Source organism: Zosterops lateralis (genome assembly GCF_965231275.1).
Source record: "Zosterops lateralis genome assembly, chromosome: 6".
NCBI classification, from domain to species: Eukaryota; Metazoa; Chordata; class Aves; order Passeriformes; family Zosteropidae; genus Zosterops; species Zosterops lateralis.
The window spans coordinates 21,386,478-21,410,816 of record NC_139761.1 but is presented as its reverse complement, the minus strand read 5'-3'; the positions used below and the strand labels follow the sequence as shown (position 1 = coordinate 21,410,816).

The 24,339-nt window shown below is 41.2% G+C and overlaps 1 protein-coding gene across 1 annotated transcript in view; it reads left to right on the top strand.

Annotated features, from left to right (window-relative positions):
* Nucleotides 1–799: 799 nt before the first annotated feature.
* Nucleotides 800–24,339, top strand: part of NRXN3 (neurexin 3) — a gene marked incomplete at both ends in the record, with an annotated part of 894,319 nt that continues 870,779 nt past the window's right edge. The window contains one exon of the mRNA XM_083864468.1: nucleotides 800–1,508. Coding sequence (XP_083720594.1) covers nucleotides 800–1,508 — 709 coding nt within the window. The remainder of the gene's footprint in view (nucleotides 1,509–24,339) is intronic.

The window sequence follows — 24,339 nt, the reverse complement described above, 5'->3', positions numbered from 1 at the left end:
TTTACATTGCTCATTGTTGTTATGTGTGCAGACTTGGTGAGTTTTCTGTTTTGGCCTCTTAGTTTTGAGGACATAAATGTCCTTGCTGCTTTTGAGACCTGTACAGCCAATTGCAAACACGAAGAAGTGTTCAGAGTATCATAAAATGTAAATGAGTTATTGGACAAGATGTTAGTAAGCTTCATAGTAAAGATACGGTGAGTAGTAAGATTAACTTTTCCCTTTCTTTTTTTGTCTTGGTCCCACAGGTCCTGCAAGCTCTGTGAGTGCCAAGCAGTGAATTATGGGCTGGATATCTACCAGTGCATCATGAAGATTGACTTTATTTTTGCCCTCTTGAAGTTCACATGCTTTATGAATTCACTGTTTCTTCTATCTCACTGCCATCTCTGTCAATATTGTCATCACTTCTAGAAAACAAGATTTTTCGGCTTGGGCTTTGGCTCTCCCTTTCCTTCCTCCAGGAACACCAGTGTCACCTTTGTGTTCTACCAGTACAAATCACTGTAGGTTATTTTGCCCTTCAGAGAAGTACACCATCTGGAGAAGTCACTTCATGTACCCTGTACTTCTGAGATAAAAGCCCCTGGTTCCTAAAGGATAATTGAGTCTTTCCTTGGGAGGAGACACTTCCGCTTGGTCACGTGCACTTGCAATCTCACTTTCCACTTACTCTCCTGCTCTCTCTCTCTGCTCTTCTTTTCTTTTTGGATTTAACATTTGGTGTTGACTGCTGGGATTCTCCTCCCGGTAGTGTGGCTTCTTTTTTTCTCCTAAGGAAGGGCAGATTCTTGAAACAATGGGCTTCACTCTGCATTCTATCTACTTCACCTTGAAGGTGAGTTTGCTGCTGGGCTCCTTGCTGGGTCTCTGTTTGGGTCTGGAGTTCATGGGCATCCCAAACCAGTGGGCCCGCTACCTCCGCTGGGATGCCAGCACCAGGAGTGAACTCAGCTTCCAGTTCAAGACCAATGTCTCTGCTGGGCTGCTTCTCTATTTTGATGATGGTGGTGTCTGTGACTTCCTCTGTCTGTCCCTGGTTGATGGGCGCATCCAGCTGCAGTTCAGTGTGGACTGTGCGGAGACAACAGTGATCACAGACAAGCAGGTAAACGACAGCAACTGGCACTTCCTGATGGTCAGCCGCAATCACCTCCGGACGGTGCTGGTGCTGGACGGGGAGGCCAAGCCGGGTGAGGTGCGTCCGCAGCGCCAGTATATGAATATCGTCAGTGACCTTTTTGTTGGTGGAGTCCCACTGGACATTCGTCCTGCTGCCTTGACCCTTGATGGTGTTCTGAGTGAGCCTCCATTTCAAGGATTTATCCTGGATCTGAAATACGGCAATTCTGAGCCACAGCTCCTGGGCAGTCAAGGGGTCCGACTGGAAATGGAAGGACTTTGCTCAGAAAACCCCTGTGAAAATGGTGGCACTTGCTTCCTTCTGGATGGCGAGCCACACTGTGACTGCTCAGCCACTGGATATACTGGCAAGCTGTGTTCTGAAGGTAAGAGAATACTTCTCTGCTTCTCATTAACCTTTACCTTTATGCAATCCAAAGAGTTAATTTGCTTTTTAGCAGGGCTGTGACTGAGTTCTTATTCCTGCTGATGATTGTCAGAGGAATTCAAGTTCCACCATTCTTTTCAAAATGGAAGTCATGAATTGGGAGTAGATAGAGAGTGTGAGCAACTGCAACAAGTGTCTTTCTGAAAGGATGCTGCACTTGTAGCATGGACAGATTTTCATCATCATTATTGTCATTCATTACATCAGCAACTTATTAATAAGGGTAGAGAACATAAATTCGTAAATAAAACTAAGAATTATCTTAAGTTAGTGTTGGTAAAAACAAGGGCTGGCTTTTCTCAGTAGTCCCTGAAAACTGTGTGAAGTGTCAGCAAAAAGGAGCCTTATAAATATATATATTGCTAACATAACTGATTGACAGGACATTGTATACTTCCTTGGTGTTAGCTATTGCTGGCCTGTGGAAGCCCCATGCTTCCCTTCGATTGCTTGCATACTAATCACTGAATGACACTTTGATTGTTTTAGCATCCTTGATTAACTTGCTTTTTAAATTGATCTTAGTGTTGCAAAGGGAAGAGGTATTTGAATGTTTCTGCATTGTTTGGTACTCTCTTTTTGAATTTGAAAGTTTTAAGTCATGCAAACCACATGATGAAGTGTATTTCAGATTTTTCCTTTGGTCTTTAGCAATGTGATGGTAATTAACTCTGTATATGCGGGAAACTTCAGTAAGTCAACTGAAAATCCCTGTGTGAATTTGAGAATCTCATCACAACATTATTTATGACATTTGACTTTAAACACCACAGTTTGAGCTTAAACTAAAGATGAAACCTGGATTGGAAGTGTCCAATCTCAAGGAAAAAAACGCAGCCTGAAATTTTGTCAAAATGGAAATATTTGCAATAATATATTTTCACAACTACAATTTGTTTACTTCTTTTGGCAGTGAAAATAGATGAACCAAAGTTTAGTCTGTACAATGTGAGAAGTGGTGAAAACAGTCCTTATATTCTTGATATCTAAGTAAAAAGCCCTACAGCTCTACGTTTACTGTCTGCATTTAGATGGAGAAGCAAACATGTTTTTAGAGAAGAGAAGGTTTGGAACCTAAACATAGCACCCATATGTGCATTCATTTTAAGGTGATTTTAATCATAACAGAAAATTTGGCTTTATATCCAAATAATGCAGTAACAATACATGAGCATTAGAGAGGAGGTGTGAGCCTGTGAGATATTGAACACCAGAATTCTTCCTGGCTACTTGCTCTGACCTGATGAGTCCAAACCATTAATGAGCCAGAACCATTTTCTCTGCTTGAACCATGAGTTATGTGGGGCTGGACAGACTTCTGGGTGTGACCAGGCAGTTCAGGAGCTGGGCCACTAGGCTGGTCCTCATAAGCTTATGGAACAAACACACCTCAGGTCTAAATGCCAGCTATGGTGATAGAAGACTGCAGGAGCCACACAGGCAGGTGGACCCTGAAGCATAAAGATATAAGGCTCTGTCTACTGCTGGGGTAATGGATCCAAGACCCCTCGGAGAGCTGCTCAAGACATCAACAGCATATGGTTTTCAGTGAACCTCTTGAGTAAGTACTGTAAGTGACCAGGAATTCCATGTACCTGTGGGGCAATTGTGAGAACTCTAACCAGGGCTCAGGGGGTGGGCTTTCTGCATTTCCTGGGTGGGTGGAACAATCTGAAATACGTCTTCTAATGAATCTAGGGATATTTTTGTTGTAGACACCATGGATAAAGCAGTGCTATTGTTACTGTTTGAAGTCGTGAGTCACCATTGCTGTTTGTTTCCTATAGTGATTCATCAGTTTCCAGCCCAACCTGCTGTTAAGGGTGAGCAAAGAAGTTTGTCACAATGTGCCTTCTTAAGCAAACACTTTTAACTCACTGTTAGCTGGGATCTTTTCACTCTCAGAGAAGATGCTGTGCAGAGAACTTTTCCAATGGATCAAATGTAGAGATTTCCACAGTCATTACCTTGTTTGGTTCTTGTTTTCTCATATATTACTAAATGGTGTATATTTGATTTATGTTAGAATTTTATAATCAGCCTTGTTTTTGCTTCCTTTATCCTGTAGCATGGTGATTTGTGTTTTAAATGCTGTCATTGAAAAAAAATGTTACAGTGTCTGTGCACATGAATGGGAAAATCAAAATAAAAGGCTGTTTAGTAAGTGGAAACAAGCAGACAAAGAAAAGTGGCAAGAAAAAAAACAGGAACCAAATTAAGTATAGCTACCTTTTTGTCTTTGAAAAGCGTAAGATGTTGTCTTTCAACTCTGCAAGTGTGGCAAAACCTCCATTGATAAACAGTAGGATGTGGCAGGAATGGCAGAACTGGTTACAGGCTCTTCCTGTCTGTGGCTTGATTGGCCATTAAACAACTTGTGTTTTCTTTGTTTGTTTTTTTCCCCAAGAGATTGAGATGTTTGTTGTCAGAACTGTTCCCTTTTGTTTTGTATCTTTATCATGCCTCTGGATATATGCAGAAGTAACATAGTTATTTTATTTTCCCAGTCTTACTTTTGAAAAAGATTGCTCTGTAAACGGGATATCAACAACTCTCATTTTGGGGGGGCGGGGGGGGCGGGGGGGAGGAACCTTCACTCCATTACAGTATTTACTAGTCTGTAGTCTATGTGCATATTTTCCTTTCATCACCAGAGTTGGCTCTTTGACTGGGAACTGATGGGATACAATCAATAACAAGTACTGTTTGAGTTCTCTTGACAGTGTCCATACCATTACTTGGCTATTGACTGATATCTGTGCCTGGAGATGGTAAAACCATAGCAAACTCATTTGTTTTGTGGCCAGAGATAGACGAAGTAAATAGAGAACGGAACCTGCTGATGAACCTGTACTGTGATGGAATGAAGCTCCATTTACGGTATTTCAGGCTACTGTAACTCCAAGTGCAGTTCACATTATGATGAATGTCTACAGAGAACAACCATTCCATACTGAGATGAAACTGTGAATCCTGTCTAGAATGTGCCCCCAATGTGCAAAAAATAATTTTTGGCACTTCATGTGCATCCAGAATTAGTAGGATGGTGTATATCATGGCAGTCACATGCCCAGATGGTAGCTGGGCAGGTACAGTTTCTGTGCCTGAGCTTATGCAGTGGGAGTGGAAATACGTGCACTTTGGAAGGTTTGGCTGTTTTGAATAAAATGTGAGACTATTTTTATTTCAGTTGGAGTAAACTGGTTCACTGCATCTGACAGCTCTGTAGGGTACAAAGGATGGCTGATTTGAGTAGCTATTAGTTTGTATGTTTCTGGGCAGTGGTGGCATTAGACATGAAAGCTGAACTCCGAGACATCTTCCCCTCTAATAAACCTCATCAGTCTCTGTGGAATCAGGCTGCTGCCAAGAGAATAAGGTTCCTGTAGAATTTGATCATCGCAGATACATTCATATTTCAGGGAAAAAAAAAACCCAAGAAAACCTTCACCATGCAAATTTTGCAAGCCGAGCTGCTGTAGAAGCCAGATGAGGTTGTTCGTATCTGCTCATTCAGGATGTCAGTCTGCAAGAAATTTTCTCTGACACTGCTGTGTAGAAAGTGAGCTCAAAAATGGGGACGGTGTGAGTGCAACAGTTTGTGCAAGTGTATTTTGGCCTAAACCCTCACCCTTCTTCCAAGACTCCTTCTGGACTTTCTGAGGAAAGGTGAACAGAAGATGTGCTTAGAAATGGCATTAACTCTGCTTGTAGTTGCAGAACCAAGACGTTGATCACCAACTTCACAAAGCACCATGCTGAAGCCTTTGTGTTGCCTGCAGGGGCTGTTTCTAAACGAAGGCTGAATACGGGCTTGATTGCACCTCTTCCCTTGATTACAGAGCAAGATTTCCTGGGGATGCTGCCTGCTGAATGACAGAGGAGCCCATTGCTCTGTAATTATCACACTTCTAACTGCATCGGGAACAGATTTTTCTATTGCCCCTCAGCTTCGTTTAAAGTGACAAGTTACTGCAGGATTTATCCTCTTCCTGCCCCTTTGGAGCAGCCCAGCGTTGGCTGTATCTGAAGGCACTGCTCAGCCTCACTTGCAGTCACTTTATCTCCCTGTCAGCCACTCCAATCTTCCTAACACCAAGGGGTAGTTTGGCACTTTGCCATGAGCCTGATGCTTGCACTTAATTTACATATACATTTACATACATTTTGTAATCAGAAACAAATGAACATGACCATAATATTTGCTTCCACTTGGATATTCCTTGATAGATGAATATAAATTGGTTGTTGAATTCACTAGCAATAAACAGTTGCAGACCCTCCATTTGGTCTTGTGCTCTGCTCTTCTAGAGGACAGCAGGCAGTTCTACACACGCTTTGGATGGGCCCAGATCTTCACTCACCAGTGCACAACTGTAGAATTGATCATCTCCAAGGTCTGTGGAGTAAATATTGCAAGGGGAAAATCTGCTGTTTAATGTCATTTCTTATGCCACAGCACAGCCCATGACTTCATTTTACAGAAATTCAGTTTTCCCCATCTCTTTTGCTTGCTCATTCTTCCTGGTTGAAGTTCCTTTGGTTGTATTTAAAACGATAATCTTTTTTCTATTCTGGTTGCATTTTTTTGATGCATTGCCAGATGACCACCAGAGAAAGATTATGTGTTCAGGTATTAATGTTTATAAAGTGCTTTGAAACTTCAGAGTGGAGTTTAAGCACCATTTGTTATTCTTAATGATAAATATTAAAACTGAGCAGGAGCCACAGGATTTGAATTTAGAGCCCACATACCCTTTCACAGAAGATGCCAAGAAACCTCCTCACTAAGTGTGGACTAAGTAACTCCAGGGGTAGCTGGATGTGTTTTGTAGAGTCCCCTGCTTTAAAGCAGGGGAGCTGCAGGGAGGTTGAGGACCCTGTATGGTGAGTGCCACTGATTCAAATAGTCTGACTGCAGTACATGCTGACAGCTATATTCTTGTAGTTTCCCTCTCTTGTATTATTGATGACCGTGGAGCTACAATCCTTTTCTGCTGGATTGCTACAGACCTTGGGCAAAAGAGATGTTAAACCCCTCAGTTAGGTGAAGCTTGGACATCTCCTTTCATAAGGTGGTGGTTGGGTACAAGGAGATTGCTATTTGGTGTAAGATGGAACTGGTGAAGACTGACAATAGTTTGTGGGCCAGGAGAAGATGGAACTCGGGAAAAAAGCCTCAGGATGAAAATGTTCTTTTATAAAATGTTATAGAAGGGTAAACCATAGCTCACATAGACTGTTTACTGTGTTATATGTTACAGTATAATATTGCAGTATTATATTGGTTTTGCCTGTCTGATAGAATAAAAGAAGAGTTCTTGGCTCTTGCAAAGAGAATGGGATGACAAAGCTTCTGGAGGAATAATCTACATGGAGTTTGGATACTCCAAAGCATTCTCTGTGAGCCCATAGACCAACCTGCTGGCTCCTGCTCAGTCCCAAAGTGTGCACAGCCTGGATCTAAACTGGAATTTTTGGCATTACCAAATAAAGATTGAAATTGAAGTAACTAATAATAATTATGTGGAAGTGAGCAAGGTCAGAAATTTCTCTTTCCAGCTTATGGATTTCCAACCTAATTTCTGAGGAAGAGTTTATTTTCCTTTGGTTTTGCCATAAAAAAATAAAAGGTAGGGAAAGAGTTGATATATTATTACTGTGCAGGCTTCTGCTGAGCTAGGCAGCTTGTCATGGAGGTCAATCAGCAGTAAATATAGCCCCAAGCAAGACAGCACATGCTGTAGCTGTTGCTTTCATCCTTATTCCGGTATGGAGGTGTACAGGGCATTTGCCACAAGGTAATTTTTTGTTATGTTTTGGTGAAAAATGGAGGGTAATAATCCTCCCAGATACCTTGAGGATGCTGGAAATGGTGCCACAAAGCTCCATGGAGAGAATCGGAGGATGAGCACATCTGTCCAGAGAAGATGAGCCTCTGCACGTCAGCGTCAGCATTGAGTGCCCCCTGGTGCAGGAGAAGGTGGTAATCCATGTTATGAGATGGTAGAATGACCACCTGTCCTTGGCTGACTTCTAATTTCCCTTTACCTCTTTGCTTCTTTGCTGACTAACTTTGAACTTGATGGACACAAAAGCTTTTTTCTCTCCCTATAGAAAGCAAGGCAACTGCCATGTTATTGCTGTTCAGAGACAGCAATGTGACTTCTGGTGTATGTGTATGTGTATGTCTCTCCCACAATCCTTCATTGCAGACAACTTCACTGCCATTGTAAACCCACCCTGCAGAGCAAAGCAGTTGCCCTTCTTCCATCTGTATACAGGTCCAGGAGCTGACATATGGGTGCAAAACAGCCCAAGGGCTGAAAGAAGTAGATGGGGGTGGGGGGATGGGAGGGGTGTAGGAAGGACTGTAGATGTCACAATCTACTTGAAGCAGAACTCGTTTGTATTTGAATGTATTTGCTCTGAAATAGAGCTGAGACCTGAGTGCATTGGATTCACATTCTGTGCTACTGACACCATTGCCAATTACGCTGTGTCAGCTCTCCAGGCCCTGCCTGCATGTACACTTGTTCACCTCATTATTCTAAAAAGAGACTAAGGTATAACGTTTAAAGAAAGTGGAGCAGGGCAGCAAAACTTGAATGGTCTGGTGGTAAGGGTGTTAGCACCTAAGAGGCTGATTTCCATTTCTGCCACAGTCTTTTTGCGTCCCTGGAGTGATTTGCTGGCAGACTAAAGGACTCAAGACTGAATCAATTGACCTTTCTTTGCAGAGGATATGTACCTGGTTACCCCCTGTGTCTCAGTTTCTGTATCTAAAATATGTAGCCAGTGGGGCTTCCTATACTCCAGGTATTATGAATCCCATATATGCTTCTGTATGACAGTGATAGAGACATATAAATATCTTAGCATGACAAGTAAATTATGATAATGTCTGAACACCCAGTAGAATGACCTGGTTTGATTGTCAGTTTTTTTGCTAGGACATGCAGTTAGAAGTTAAGGTGGTTCTCCTTGTTAAGTGGCCATCTTTGAGTACTGCTCCTCCATCTTTCTTTTCAACAGAAATATCCCAGTTTTCTCCTCTTCTGTGCAGTGTCCCACTGTGAGTAGGCAGACCCGTACCAGGCCAGGCTGCAGTTGTGCTGGTAAATACAGAGCCTGAGCAGCAGTGAAGCCTCTTCCCTGTTGGTGACAACATGGAGCAGATGCTGCACTGCAGGGTGCTGATACAAGCAATAGGAGAAAGGGAGCTTTATTTATTTATTTATTTATTTATTTTTAATTTAGTCTGACCCACGTGCTCCACTGACCTCCCCCAAATGTCCTCTGCTGTGACCCTTGGATGCTGATCAGATGCTTTTCCTTGTACAGTGACCTACCTGTCTGCATTGGTGCTCTCCCTGCTGTGGCTGCTGGTTTCAGTCTGCCCCTTTCACTCTCCATGCTCAAGACTTGCCTCGACCTTGTGCTGACAATGGAAGCAAAGAGAGCATAAAAGGCTACCCAAGCAGAATGGCATAGTTTGCACTTCTTCTGTTCCTCTATGCATAGAAGAACAGGATGGCAAAGAAAGCCCATTGGATTGTTTCTGAGTATTTAATTAGCACAAAGCTGGCAAGTGTTTTGTGATTCTAGGGCACTGAAAGGCTATATAAAAATCTTGCTTTTCCTGTTAACTCTCATCAAAGCTCTTAACTGCTTAATAGATAAAGCAGGTGTATTTGTCTGCAGTTTGCAATGTAGGGCAAGGAGGAAAGGTATACGTGACTCTCAGGATTTTGCTTTGAGGTGTGATCTTCCTCCTCTTACTAAGGGAATTTGGCCAGTTAAGTAACCTGAATGAATATAATGGACTGGGTTTGGCTCTGAGTATTTGGCAAGAGACCTTTATCAGAAAAGAAAGAAGCAGTTCCTTGGTAGATGTAGGAATTTGAGCTTTAGGTTAAAACCAGACTTCAATCTCTAATAGTGCTGGCAGGCTCCATGGTTTGCTTGGCTGCTGCGTTTATTCAGAATCCTTTTTCGGTCTCTGTAGTCTCTTGGGTGGATTTTCATTTCTTTGTGGTTTATTGCCTTAGTACTTGAGAAAAATGACACTGTCTGAGTTTTCCAAACCTCTAGTGTGTCTCTACAGGCATGTGTTTGATTTTCTGGTAATTCCTGCTGTGTCCATCTTGCAAGTCTGACTTTCAGGGTCGGTGAGTCTCTCAGTACCTTTTTCCTCAAGGTAATATAGAAGAAATCCTTAGAACTAAAGGCACGTTTCTCCACTGAGGCTGGTCAGGAACAAGAGTTGAGGAATGGCTAGCCATGAAGAGAGTGGCTAGTGTTGTGATCTGCAAATTTCATAGTTCAGTTGTATTTGCACGTGAATTCTTTAAGCTTCTTTCTGTATGTGGTTGAAATTGCTTATATTCCCCAAAGACTTTCTTTAAATAGGGAAGAAGTGTGTGGAATCATTCCTTAATAAATTGCTGATTAAAAAAATAAAGGAAAAAAGAAAAAGGTGAAGATTGTGAAGAGGAAAGGAGATTAAGTTTTTTGTCTTGGAGTACTTAAAAGAAAAAGCTGGTAAAATAACCAGAATTTTTGTATTTTCTCTTCTGTCTTTTGCCTTTTTCTCTGTGGCTTCTCTGAGAGCTGCTCTGAGACTTGGTGTGGTAGGAGGCAGAGGGGTGTACAAAGGAACTACCCTGCATGATGCCTACCAGACCTCTTGTGTAATGGGAGATCTGTGTAGGTCCTTGTAATTCACATAACTTTGACTTCAAGGAAGGTGACAGGAGTTCAGTGAATATAAAAAATATGTATGGATACAGTGCTGTTGTGAAGCAGTAGCATTGCTATATCCCTCAGGATAACCAGAGCTAGATGTGGGTTTATATTAGTGTCAAAGATGGAGCAAAACTCATACAGTCATATCTAACTGAAAATTTGGCAGATTAGGTTCTGGTAGCTCTGGGATCCCAGAGTTTGGAATATGACGATGTTGTTATAAGTTTATTATTTTGTAGAAGACCTTTTGAGTAAACATCGGATGCTGCAGAAAATGGCAAAATCCTCTTTCTTCAGAGTTCCTCTAGTGGGCACTGTGTTGTTGGAGATCTGACTTTTTTTTTATTCACTGGGAAAAAAAAAAAAAAAAAAAAAAAAAAAAAAAAAAAAAAAAAAAAAAAAAAAAAAAAAAAAAAGTAGGGCTCCAGTGATCAATTTGTGATTTAGCTTGCTGGCTACCTCCTCCTAAATTTTCTTTTCCTTCAGAAAAGCTGAAATGCTCAATTGTGTCTCAACTGCAGCAATGAACACATCTACAACAAATTCCAAAGCCTGCTGGTTTTGAACAGACGTGAGGCCTGTATGCCTATACACATTATCTCTACTTTGCATCTAACACAGAAATGTATCTTTAAAGCAGTTTGGTGTTTGCCTGCCCTATTACGTGGCATGTTTGAATGAAATACATGTGAAGTTATATTTTGACCAGCTAAGACACATCAGAATCAGACAGACTGGAAATGGTTTCCTTGTGAAAAATGGTGGTTTCATTCAGATTAAAATATTTAGACAACCCCCCCCCAACTGATTTGGATGACAATCTGCAGAAAAAAACCTTGTATTTTTAATTTGTAGAATTTCTGAATCCTGATTTTTTTAAAAAAAGTGTACTCTATATCTATTACACATAACAATGTAGCTTATTTTATAATTTACCAAAGTGATTAGTCCAAATATGGATCTACTACAGATGAACTGCAATATATCATAAAAATGTTGATGTTTTAAGGAAGGTGTATGTACTCCCACAGTGACCAAATGGAACTAATAAAAACCCATAGATTCAACCCCACCATGCCCCTGTGGGAACTGTTAGGTTCAGAAGAGCAGGCAAAAAGAGATCTAAGCATAGGTTAAACTTAATCAGAGAGAACAGATTTCCAGCTTGCAGACAGCAAGTGGAGCCTGGAGCACAGATGCAGCAATGACCAGATTGGTGCCCTTTGAGGCCTCCCAAGAGAGAAGAGTGGTGTGAAGCACTGTTATCCTTTCAGTTCCTTGGAAGTGACAGCTCCATAGGTACTGCTGTCTGTCAAGACCTCCACTAAAAGAAAGGCTTGAAGAATAGTTATGAGTGGATAGGACTTGAGTGGGCACTTTCTCAGTGATATATATCACTGAACAGTGCAGTCCCTTAACAGTGTCAGTGAAGGCAGCAAGGCTGAGTATATTAATGAAGAACCACAGCTGCTGATTTGAGAGGCCGAGATTGTCAGCATTTTGGTTTTTAGCTTTTTAGCATGTTGGATTGAACCTGGGTAGTTTATAATGTAGCTGGACCTAAGGACTGGACAGCAGGCATTCCCAAAGAACAGCATAACAAATACCTCTCTGTGCACGAAATGCTTTTTGAAATGCCAACAGCCCAAGCTGAAATTCAGGCTGGATAAGCAAGGCTCTGCCTATGAAATCACTTGGGATCTGCACCAGTATGGCGTGACAGTCATTCTTGAGCTCTGGGATGTTTTCCCTGTCATTGTGCTGCCAGTGTGGTGACTCCCAGTTTGCCTGAGGCAAGAGATAGCTAAACTGAAGTACTAAGTAACAGATCCTCTATCCCAGGAGAACAATTGGCTGTGATTTCAGAACTCATTTGTCAGTGGTATTTAATTATAGCCTTGCTACCACTTACAGTGGAGGTCACCGCTATATTGTCGGTCTATTTAGTGCTCCCTCTGGTCTTAAAAATCCATGAATCTATATCATGCTATTTTTTGGGGCATTTGTAACAGTCTCCACTGGTTTTCTTCCAGAGCTGAAATTGCGTCAGTTTTCTCCTAGTTAATTGACAAAATGTTGTTGTTGGAAAGCTGACTAAAACAATTTAAGTCCCTTTTCAGGTCTGGGAGTGAAACGAAATGTAGGTTACATCTGGTTTAGTTTCTATCCTTACAGTTGCCCAGCTGTTTTCTCCTTGTGCACAGCTCTGCTGCAACGTGGGCATGTGAATTATTTTAACTTGCAGACACTGTGTCATCAATGGACAGGTCTGTAGTAAAAATATCAAATGTAAGGATTGTTGTATAAAATGTCTTCTTGCACATCTGCTCCCATAAATAGTACTCAACTTAAAATTAACTTCGTACACCAGGTACTCTTTATTCAAGAAAAGCTTTCATTCATCTGGTGAAAGATGTTCTTAACTAAGAACTAAACACAAATCTACTTAGATTTGTTGATTTTGTCAGTTAAAAAAGTTAGTTTTAAGTCCCACTTTGAGAAATGATTCAGGCACCTCGAAGCCTTGTGACTTATCTGTAATTCAGAATAGTGGTTTTGATAATTTTACCTTGTATTTATTGTATTTATCTTGTGTTATTGTATTTATTTCTGTCCTTTTTCACCTCTAAAGATTTGGACCAAAGAGCACATTCTTCTATGAGATGCTTTCCTTGCCTTTGTTTGCCTTTAATAATTTTAATGATCTGATACTGAACTGAAACCAAGACCAATCAAATGTTCCTCTTTTAAAACTGAGTGAAGAAGGAAAATTAATTGCAAAAATCCTACTTAAATGTGATGTTAAAATTGTGAATTTCAGAATTAAAGGGTAGTACCTGCTACAATGAAAATGCCACATGGCATCCATTCAAATGTGCTTCAGGCATCCTGCACTTGAATTGTGTGCAAGGCAGGAAAATAAAAGAGCTAAAACGCTGTCAGGTTAATGATAAATTGTGTGTACATGTGGCACATTTCATCAGAGTATTCCTAAACATCTCACAACTACTGATAAATCAGTCAGCCTTCACATCACTCTATCGCACTGTGGAATGCACGCTATCTCCATTTTACTGATGGCAAAACTGAGAGGCAAGCAGAATGAGAATTACTGAAGGGTATCAAGGCAAAAGCTGCCTGCAGTAAAATTGGAATCCAGAATGCTAAATCCTAAGTATTAAACAATGTAGTAGTTTATCTAGATTTATCCAAGTGTGCTTGAAAAGCCACAAAATACTGTGGTTTACACTGAATGCAAAGCTAAAACAAGAGCATTGAATTTTAGGAATTCTTGTAAAATTTCATTTGAAATTCGAAGAAATACCACTTTTTATTCTTTTTGGTGGATTGGATTGTCCATAACCAAGAAGTTCTGTCTTTGGGGCTGTTGTCTCATAACTTTGCCTGCTGAAATCACCTTAAACCAGCTTGTTCTGTACCTCTTGTCAGTAGGCAGCACTGCTTGGGCTGTGCTTTATGGATTCCCCTGTTTAGTTGTTTTTTAGTGTTAGTAATGAGGAAAAAGAGACTTGTAGCAATAGAAGTTTTAGCTGGTTTTGCCCGTCTGTGTTTTTTGTGTGCTCTGATGCAACTTTTCAAGACAGGATCCAGTTCCTCTAAATGTTTCCAGTAGAGAAAGGTTTATGATTTCACTTAAAATACCGAAATGGAAGACTGATTTCAGGTATTTGAATGCTTTACTGAACATACCGTTGGATGGAAGGTGATAGGAGAAAGTGTACTGTGGTTTTACATTTCCCCTCCCTTCTGAATTTCTTCAAACCTGCAAAGGTTAGGCTCTTCTGTAACCTACTGTTTCTGTCCAGCCTTCATTGTCCATAGAAACTGTCCAAAGTTTTACTGGAAACTTTGTTCCAGATTGGAGTGGCTCCAATGAACCACTGAAGGCAGGACCCTGTTGTGCTGAACTTCCAGAGTAGAACTGATTGCAAAGAAGGTTGTTCATATGTGATGAAAAAAGAAGAATTTTCAGTTTGACTTTTTTGTTTTGTTGGTTATTTTCACAGAATCGTTTAGGTTGTAAATGACATCTACAATCATCAAGTCCAATCATTAACCTACCACTAAGTGTTACATCTACACATTTTTTAAAGTACCTCCAAGTGATGGCGACTTAACCACTTTCCTGGGCGGCCTGTTCCAGTGCTTGGCAACTCTTTCTGTAAAGAATTTTTTCCTAATATCCAACCTGAACATCCCCTGGCACAGTTTGAGACTCATCCTATGGATTCTACTTGAGAGAAGAGGCCAATCCTCCCCTAGGCCAAATCTACTTTCAGATAGTAGTAGAGATGGATAAGGTCTCACCTGAGCTTCCTCTTCTACAGGCCTTTTCTCTTCCCCAGCTCCCTCAGCTGCTTCTCGTAAGACTCACTCTCCATACCTTTCACTAGCTCTGTTCTCTGGACATGCTTCAGCATCTCAGTGTCTTTCTTGAAGTCAGTGGCCCAGATGTGAACACAGGACTCAAGTTGTGGCCTCACCAGTGCCAGATACAGGGGGGTAATCACTGCCTTGGTCCTGCTGGCCACACTACTGCTGATATGGACGGGATGCCACTGGCCTTCTTGGCCACCTGGGCACACCTTGGCTCATGTTCAGCTGCTGTTGACCAGCACACTCAGGCCCTTTTCCTCTAGGCTGCTTTCCAGTCACTCTTCCCCCAGCCTGCAGTGATGAATGGGATTGTTGTGGCCAAAGTGCAGGACCTGATACTTGGCCTTGTTGAACCTTGTAACATTGGCCTCAGCCCACCAATCCACCCTGTCCAGACTCCCTTGCAGATCCCTCCTGCCCTCCAGCAGATCAACACTCCCACCGAACTTGGTGTCTTCACAGTAAGGCTGCACTTGATCCCCTCATCCAGATCATTGATAAAGATACTTAACAGAACTGGTCTTAGTACAGAGCTTGGTGAACCCCACTTGTGACTCGATGAAACTCCATTTACTCCCATTCTTGGGGCTTGGCCATCCAGATTTTTACCCAGCAAAGATACACCTGTCCAAGACATGAGCAGAGAGAAAGTCCCATGGAAAAATGGATTCCTGAAAAGACCTTTTATTTTATTAGCTTTACTCTCTTTGAGCAGCTTAAAAAAAATCAGTAAGAGTTCTTTCTTCTGTGTTTATTACCCAAAAATCTCTTCTTTAGACACTAAAAGTGGTTCCAGTATGCCCTATTTCTAAAATTACCCTTGAAAACAAAGTTGCCTGGCAAAGAACATTTACCCAGGTGAGCAGCGAGTTTAGCGTGGAATGAAGATGGTGGCAGATGGGGCATGATGACATTGTGCTTGTGTTGGAAAAAATAACATAATAAGAAAACATGAGTAGATGCTCTTTAGCCCAAAAGTGCTCTCTTATTTTCTGTGTAATTGTGATAAACTGCATTTAACCATGCTGTCCTCCAGCAGATACTCTATTTTACTGCATAGCATACAGGAGTATGAGTAGGACTCTTCTGCTTGGGGTGAGTAACAGTTCTGACTGGCATTTATTATGGAAGTTGTTTAAATTAAATTATTTGAAGCTATGTAAGCACTATGTATGAATTATTTTAGTGCAGTGCACAACAATTTAATTGTTGGTGCTGCAAAGAACCACATCAGTGGAATTAATTTATGTCTGTAATAAAACTCATCGTCAGAACTAGGCCAGAAGGAAACAGATCTAAACTAACAGGCAATCCCAAGATCAGGAGTGACATTTGTTGGTAGTGCTGTCAAACTGGATCCCAAGATACTCACACAAAAGTGAGTGACCAGTCTGGACTCAGATGTATTTGTAGAGCTATTATCTCCATGATGGATGCTTGGAGAGTGATGTGCAGACCTGTGCCTATGTGGATCTTTTCCTTAAATCTTTCTGGCAGTCTTTTCTAAGCCAAATCACACCTAAACATCAACAGTCCAGCTGTTCCTTTCTCAGAGCAGAAGTATGAGGTGATTTTGTATGAGCAGTTTATGGTGCTGCTGCTTTTCACAGCTTTTGCTCCAGCCTGATTGTTCCATCCAGGCTTGACCCTGGCTCTGTTTGCCTTATCACTCTAGTGGGAGAAGGAAGGAAGGAGTACGTGCTCTGACTTTGGCATTGATTGTTGTTCTTCTTGCCCTCAACCCTAAAGTGGTAGATGGAGGAGGCTGATTTCAGGGAGGGGAGGTGCAGTGAGAGAGATGACAGATGATGTGAGGAGAAAGCAGAACTGTCAAGATGATCATGGCTAGTAGGGGACGAGCCTCCTGGTTGTGACTGGCCAGGCCGGCTTTTGCATACTGGCACTGGGAGGCAAAGATGTCTTTCTGAGGCAAAGCTACAGGAGGCTGGGGGTTGGGCTTTGCACTGGAGAATAAGAAAGTGAGTCAGCAAGGGAAAACCCAGTCCTGCTGTGTGGTTGTAGAGGGAAAGCTGTCCAAGCATGGAAAACTGATCAGCTTTCAAGACACTCAGTTGGAAGGGAAAGCTGTACTTCCACATTTGCATTTGTCTTTAGCTAGGTGAAATGTCCACATCTTTGAGGATCTTTTCCATAAACATTATGTAAATCTCCCTCCTTTTCATATCTGATTTCCTTGCTGGAATTTGCCACCTGATACTAGAGACTGTTCAGACCTTTCCCTGTCAAATCCTTGCTCTTGTCAAATGCATTCCAAGAACCTTGCCACGTAAAAAAATGCAGTGATGCATGAATCTTTTTTTTTTCCCTACAAGTTTTTTTTTTTTTTTCCTCTGCTCTTGGCTTTGAGAAGTGAAGTCTTCTAGGTCTTCAGATGTTAGTATGGATCCTATTTGGCCTACACATTCCTCATAAATGAAATTAGAAGAGATGTAGGAACTTTGGCTCTCCCTTTCCTTTAATAGGATGATGTAAAAGTGGCGTGACCTTCTTTTATTTCCCTCCAGGCCTTAGGACAGCGAACTTGATCAAAGAACATTGCTAATGCACTCAAACTAAACTAACTTCTGAGAGAATACTCATCTCCTAGACCATCTGTCTGAACTGACTCCTCCTGACCTCTCTGGATTCAAAGCCCTGCCAGTTTTAAGAGTTGTGTGTTTTCCAGGGTTAATCATTATAGGGGATGAACACAACAGGCTTCTCTTCTGTGTGTGGGAATTTCAGAAAAGAGCAGATGCCTGACTTGTCATTCTCCACAAAATTGTAAATTGCAAGATATGAGTTAAAAGCTCCATCTGCTGGAGCAGTTTTTGAAGGTCCTGTTGGAGTCAAGCTCTGGCCTCCTGCTCCCAGCTGAGGTGGTCTCATTGAGTGCCTACTGTAGCAGTCAGGAAAGCTAAGACTGATGTGGAAACTATAGAAGGCAGAAAACAGCCAGGGTTGATGTCACTCATGGACTAAACACAACAGCACCAAGGCTGTCTTGATCAGCATTGGTAGTGGAGCCAAGTCCAGTATTTAATAACATAATTGCAAAGGTCCTGCCTCAGACCATGACAGAAATAGCCTGATGTTGGCCAGTATCCAGCCAACCAGTGATACTGTATATGCCATGACACTGTGCACTGCTGAGTGATCTGGAGTCAGTAAGAAGGTGATGTTCATTGCATTTGAGACAATGGAAAATGTCTTTCCCTACTGATGTCAAGAAAGACTGTGAAGAGTAAAATCGAGTGAGAAAGCAGTGCTCACTTGAGACTTCATAGCTGTAATTCATAACAGGACTGAATGTTCTGAAATATCAGGAGGCCTGACTTGTCCTTTCTAGAGTTTTGCATTTTATTATTGAGTTGCAGTGAATGCAATTCTCAACTCAATAGATTTAACTTTCTTCCCAACCTGAAGTTCAGTGAGATATTGGAGGATAAGGGTTGTCTTCTTCCCTGGTAATACAGCCCACACATATTATACACCTGCAAATTTGCAGTGGTGATTAGGAGTACTTCCAGAGTTTAGTGAATAAATCTTTGGAGACAGACTCATCCTCTTTTGTAAGTTCAATATGGCTGTAGCTACTTGACCAGTTTAATCTTTTGTATCCTTTTCCCCATTCTTTTTCTCCTAAGAAAGCTTGCCCCAATAGAAGTGGGTGTTCCTTTTTTTGTGAGTCATTCAGGAGACTATGTAGGAGTGAAGAAGTGGCTTTTGCTCATGCTCCATTATGTCAAATGATAAGGGAGGTTGTTTCCCTCTTCTGGGTCTGAACAAACCCAGCAGATGTATATACACTGTCTTATGTCTGAGGTACAGACTAGTGAAGTGAGTCTTTATTCTCTGACCTCACCAAGCTTAAGACTGGTTCAAGACAGTTCTTTTGTACCATTCCCAGGCTGTGGGATGTATCTTGGAGTGATCCTGTTGACCTCAATGTTCCTAATACAAGGCCTTTTTTTTTTTTTTTTTTTTTTTTTTTTAAACTTCTTGTTACTATAAAGGGTTCATCAAGCATTCAGCATCTGGAGTAGAAGAGTGTTCCACTTCCCTGGTAGATAGAAGGTACATCAGTTTCTCTTTCACTCATGAAAAGCAATTAAGTTCATGGACATTATGGCTGATAGGCAATATCCTCCTCTTGGATAGCTTCTTCTTCCCTAGAGTTTAAGTTGTATTACGCTGGTGAGAAGGAATTGGTGCGTCTCAAATGATGGTGTGCAGAACTGATGATATTTGTTAGAGTTCACCTCTGGCCTTCTAGAACATGACCAAGGTCAATATATTCTGTCTAGGCACCATAAAGCAATGGGATCACATGTTTTTACCTCAAAGTCTTATGGCTAATCCTGGAGAAAAATAGTATTCCTTATTGTCCTCACTACAGTGACAATGGTCATGACTATTCAGGGCAATATCACTGTAAGGGTCAGATACCTACTTGAGTTGTCTGCAGTGGTGACTGGAGTGCTCTAGGAAGGAGATGAAGCTACAGTAATGTCCTGGATTAGAAGGTATTTAGGGCTGGTCTACACACTGTTTCCACTTGTTTTATAGGATTCTGTTGTGGCTGATAAGCAAAAATATTAATCCTGTTGCTCTATACCTCCAAGCTGGCAAGTTTCCTCTCCAGACTTTTGAAACCCAGCAGCTGGTGGCTGCTGAAAAAAAAGTCCTTATAAATCTCCTTCTGTACATTTTGCTAATAGAAATATTCCATGACCAACTTGTTATGAGGGAAGATACCAAGTGCTTCACCTGCTTCTCTATGCGCTGCCTGTGCTAGGTTTCTATTGCTCTAATTTTACAACTGTGTAGTTTTCTATTACTTCCCTATGTATGCTGCCTGATATCCAGGGTTAGGTGGTACCAGGCAACCTGATCATCTTACCAAATGATAGTGTTTGGATTGTCAGACTGGTCTAGATGTCTAAATGCCCCCATGCCTCCTTCGTTCTCCATTTTATATGAATGCATACCAGGTTTTATCAGCTGTCTTTAAATGTATGTCCTGTTTTGCATATCCAAGCTCACTTTACCAGCTGTTGCAAGGTCTTCCATGTTTGAATACTGTAAAAACCTGACTAGTTAAAGTCCTGAGCAATTTGGTCTACTTTGACCTAGGGGAGTTGGGCAGTCAGAACAGATGGTCATGAGTGTGTGTCCTTTCAAACCTCAATTACTTTGTAATTCTGTGAACTCAAAAGCCCATGTTAGGCTTGTGAGGTGACAATACAGAATAATCAATTTTTAAAATCTTGTTAAACATTGTTTCTTTGAAAACTCAGCTAAGTCAGACACCATTTCAGGAATACTGTCCTCCAATCACTCCTTGATGTAGCTAAAATACTTTCTCCTACCATCCTGGAAGGCTACTGCTTCCAACAATTTCTAGTGGAATCCATACTGACATATTCCTGAAGAAGAGAGAAAAGATATTACCCTATTAGTAATTAGAAGACATAGAAAAGAAGGTACCATCCCTCTTCCAAATCCCTCAGCAACAGTGCTTCTGACTATCACTGAAATCCAAAGATGAATTGCATCTTTGTTCCCTAATTGCTATTGTTTTATTTCAGGGCAGTGTCTTCCTAGTGAAGGAAGTTTTTATTAGCTCTTTAAGTGTGGGACTGATTACTCACCTGGCAGTGAATGAGGCTCTGTAAGATGTAATCAGAGGAAGCTGAATGGCTTTCCCCGGTTCATGCTGCAGTTACAAACCCTGAATTACTCAAGGAATAAAAAAGGCTGTAGCTCTCTTTGACCTCATCAGACATGGAGGTACAAACACTCTGGAACAGCCTGACGTATGCTGCAGATTCTAACACTTTCCTTTTCCGTGTTTTTAGTTCATGAACACAGAGCTGGATCCTGGCTGGTGAGTAATAACAGTTCCTGGAGAAGAGGTACTGGCTTTTACTCACGTAACGAGGATCTGGTGGAAATTTTCTGCAGAGGGATGGCATTTAGAAATGAGAGACTAAATTGTATTCTTTCTGTGCTTGAGACCCAGATGAGGTATCAGTGCTGGTGTTTGACACAGTGTTTGGCAGTCTCCTTGGTGGGAAGGGGAGCTGTGCTCTCACAGTTTATACGGTGCTGAACACATTTCTGTACTGTTGGAAGCCAGTTATTGATGGTGGATTTTCTGGGTTCGGAAATCAGCCAGGAGATGAATTGAGGGGTCTATTCATCTGTTTCCACTTAGGTTGTGGAAAGACTGCTAGCTGGGAATGACTGAATCTTTATTGACTTACAGTAAATTTGAACTGGTGGCTTGAGGGCTTCATACTATTCAGCAGTGTCTTTTGTATCAAAAATCTACAATAATTTGCATGGAAGCTATTTATTGCATACACTCTTTTTCACAGATTTTAAAAAGAGTAGAGATTTTTAACCATTATTTTTTTCAGTACCAAAAAGATGGATACCTTTTTCCTACACCTCTCTGTTTTCAGTTTTTCTGGATATGAACTTATGTGTATTATGTTGACACATTAATCAAAAGGAAAAACAAACCAGTTTTTTCCCTGTGTTTGAATGCTGTTAATTTTAGGGGCCTGGGCCTAGTCCATTCAATGAAGAGAGACATCTGCTGAATTCAGTGGGTATGAGGTCCTGTGATTATGCACTTGGGCCTGCATCTGCATAGATTCTGCTGCAGGCTGCAGGTCTACATTTAGACAATCACACAAGAAAATTTAGCATTTTGAAAGATGCAGTATGCAGCTGTTTCCCGTCATTATGTTTCACATTTACTGAAGTCAGCAGTTACTCTTTTCCAAGCAGTGCCTTTCAACAATAAAGCAAATGCTTCCAGTAGAACCTCCTGATGACTTCTGTTTAATTTAAATATATATATTGCAGCAGCAAATAGAGCAATAACATGGAATATAAAACCCATTAACACATACTCTAAAAATTATATGTAAGTGTAGAAAGGAGAGGAAAAGAAGATGCATTTCTTCTGATTACTCATTGCTATATTTAGGATGAGTTTTGTACATTGGAGGAGCATGCACTATATATTTTTATATGTAATAAATAGAGTTCTCACTTTTGAGGCACACTGGAACTCCATTCTAATAGGAACTGGAGTGAGCGAATCAGTAATTGATACTTACACCAAATCCAGAGGTATACTTAGTGCATTATAGATAGCAAGTAAATTTCAAGACAATGGTCTTTATTTTCAGATCAGTAGACAGTTTAGGGAGATGAGTGTTTAAAACAGGAGACTGTGAGTGGTTCCTTGGTGAAGAGACCTCCTGAAGCACAAATCTTAGCACCTGATGGCACCAGGTGGCTAACCACAACTGTGCCAACCTTTTTTGAGGAGTCTCTCCCTTAATGCTGGAGAGAAATAGTATCCAGAGATTTTTCCGGATCTAAATAAGAAGGCTCAAAACCAAATGATGTAATAAAATAGACATTGTAATAAGATATAATAAAAAGAAGAATATAGATAGTGAGTAAATTCTTTGTCACTTTAGAGGCTTGGAGTCTTGCTTTCATGCTCCATCAAATGGATCTCGGATATCATCCACCTTGAATGGATTTTCCTCCTCCCCATGCTGTAGTGCCTTTTATTTTACGTATCAAACCAAATCACTTATCCCCGATGGGTTAGGGAATTATTTCTGTTGTAACATCCCATAGCACAGGTTGGCACAGGGCACTCCAGCAGGCTCTTGTGGTGACTGCTACTGCTGTTGTTTGGGCTTCTGAAGCCCCAGGTACAAGGATCAACACAACAGACAAGGTCTGGTCAAGTTCACTAACTCCTTGAATATGGTATTTTCTGCAAAGCTCCCAATACAGAACTGAGTTCCAAATTAATGCTAGCTAAATCCTGTAATAAACCTAGATATTTTTCTGTATTTGTTATAATCAGTATTGAGAAAGCAAGTAGGAGTTTTATCCCCCCAGCTTGCTCTGTTTTTCAAGAACAGATTTATATTCTCAGGAATGTTGGCAAGATGTGTAACATTACATGATCTGGATTCACTGGTGAAATGCTAATACATCTACTTAGATCTTCCAACAAAGAAGTACCATGATGCTGCCAATACAATAACTAGGCTACTGGGTGAAGCCTGCTAGAGGTCCCTTTTAACACAGAAAATGTAATCTCTTGATTTTTGGAAATCTTGGAGATGGATGTAATACGGCATTTGTGCCTTGGAATGATGTGATGCAGCACAAAGAGTGTTGGCATATGGCACTAGTAAGTGCCAGGTGTAACTAGGTAAATGGATATTTCTTGCCCTCCAAGTCTTCCTGAGCTGCTTCTTCAGAGCTCAGGTGGTGGACTCTGAGACCAGTGGTACAGGATGTCCTCCCTTCTATGACCTGACACCCCAGCCTGCTGTGAGCAGGGCAGGACTCAGGCATCCCGGGGCTCAAACTGGTAGCACAGTGTCTCTCTTCTTGCCTCATGTGAAATTGAGAAGTGGGGAGTCTTCCTCTGTGTAGCTTTGCCTTTTGTTCTACAGCTTCTAACACTTTCCAGAGTAGGCTGGACAGGAATAAGCAGTGCAGACAGTGAGAGTCAAGTGGATTTGAAGAAGGAATGCTTCTTCTCTTTCCACCCTTGCTTGACTAGGCTAGTCACAGCATTCTGTGGCTCCAGCTCCACTCCTTCAGATTGCTCTGAGAGGAATATTAAGATCCTCTAATAACTCTGTCAGACATATCAAGGGATTTGTTTTATTAATTCCAAGACTGGGTACAGCAAATAGATTGTAACTTGGGCCGTTTCATAGGCTTAACAAACCTTTCTCTGCTTACTTACAATTTTTTCCCCCCCAAATCTCCTTGGGTTAACTCCTTTTTCTGTTCTTTGTGTTACTATTTATTGAATATTCTCATTGATGTATATGTCATAGGAAATATGCCCGAAGTTCATTTCCATCCGTCATTTTTAGATGATAAGAAAGGAATAGAGGCAGCACGATTTGCAATGGATTTGGCAGTAGTAAATGCCTTTTGTAGCTGTCATGGTGATGTTCTGAGAACAGGACAAAGATGAAAATCCTTAGCATGTGTGCAGGTTCTTCCTCAACAGGAGAGATACTCTCCTTCTCTAGTATATGATGGGTAATGCCAGGGTTTCCAGTCTCACTCTCAGCCTTGCAGGTGATGTGGACAAGGGTGAAACACCATGGCCTGGTTTTCTGCTTCAAGCAGATTGCAGACTGCCAGCAATGAAACTAGTTTTAGCTTCTTGGATCAGGTGGCTAGTTCACTTTTTAATGTAAGTTTGTAAGACTGCTCAAAAATAGGTTAATTTTCATCGTGGTCATCTTAGAAAAGTCCACTATTGTGCATCAGCATCATCAAGATCTTGATTGTCTTTATGTCCTGGTAACCTTTTAGCAGTATTGCCTTTTCTGGATCCAAGAGGTCAGAGAAGAAGTAGCTATGTTGATGAATCCAGGGAAGGCATTCCTGATGGGGAGGGTATTTCATTTAGGGACATTACCAGTTGCCATCCTTTCCTGATGCCTAAATCAATTAAAACATGACCACTGGAGAGAAACTGACTCCTATGTCCCTAAGATCTCATATGTCACTTCCAGCTTACGTGAATAAGTCTTACTATGACATGA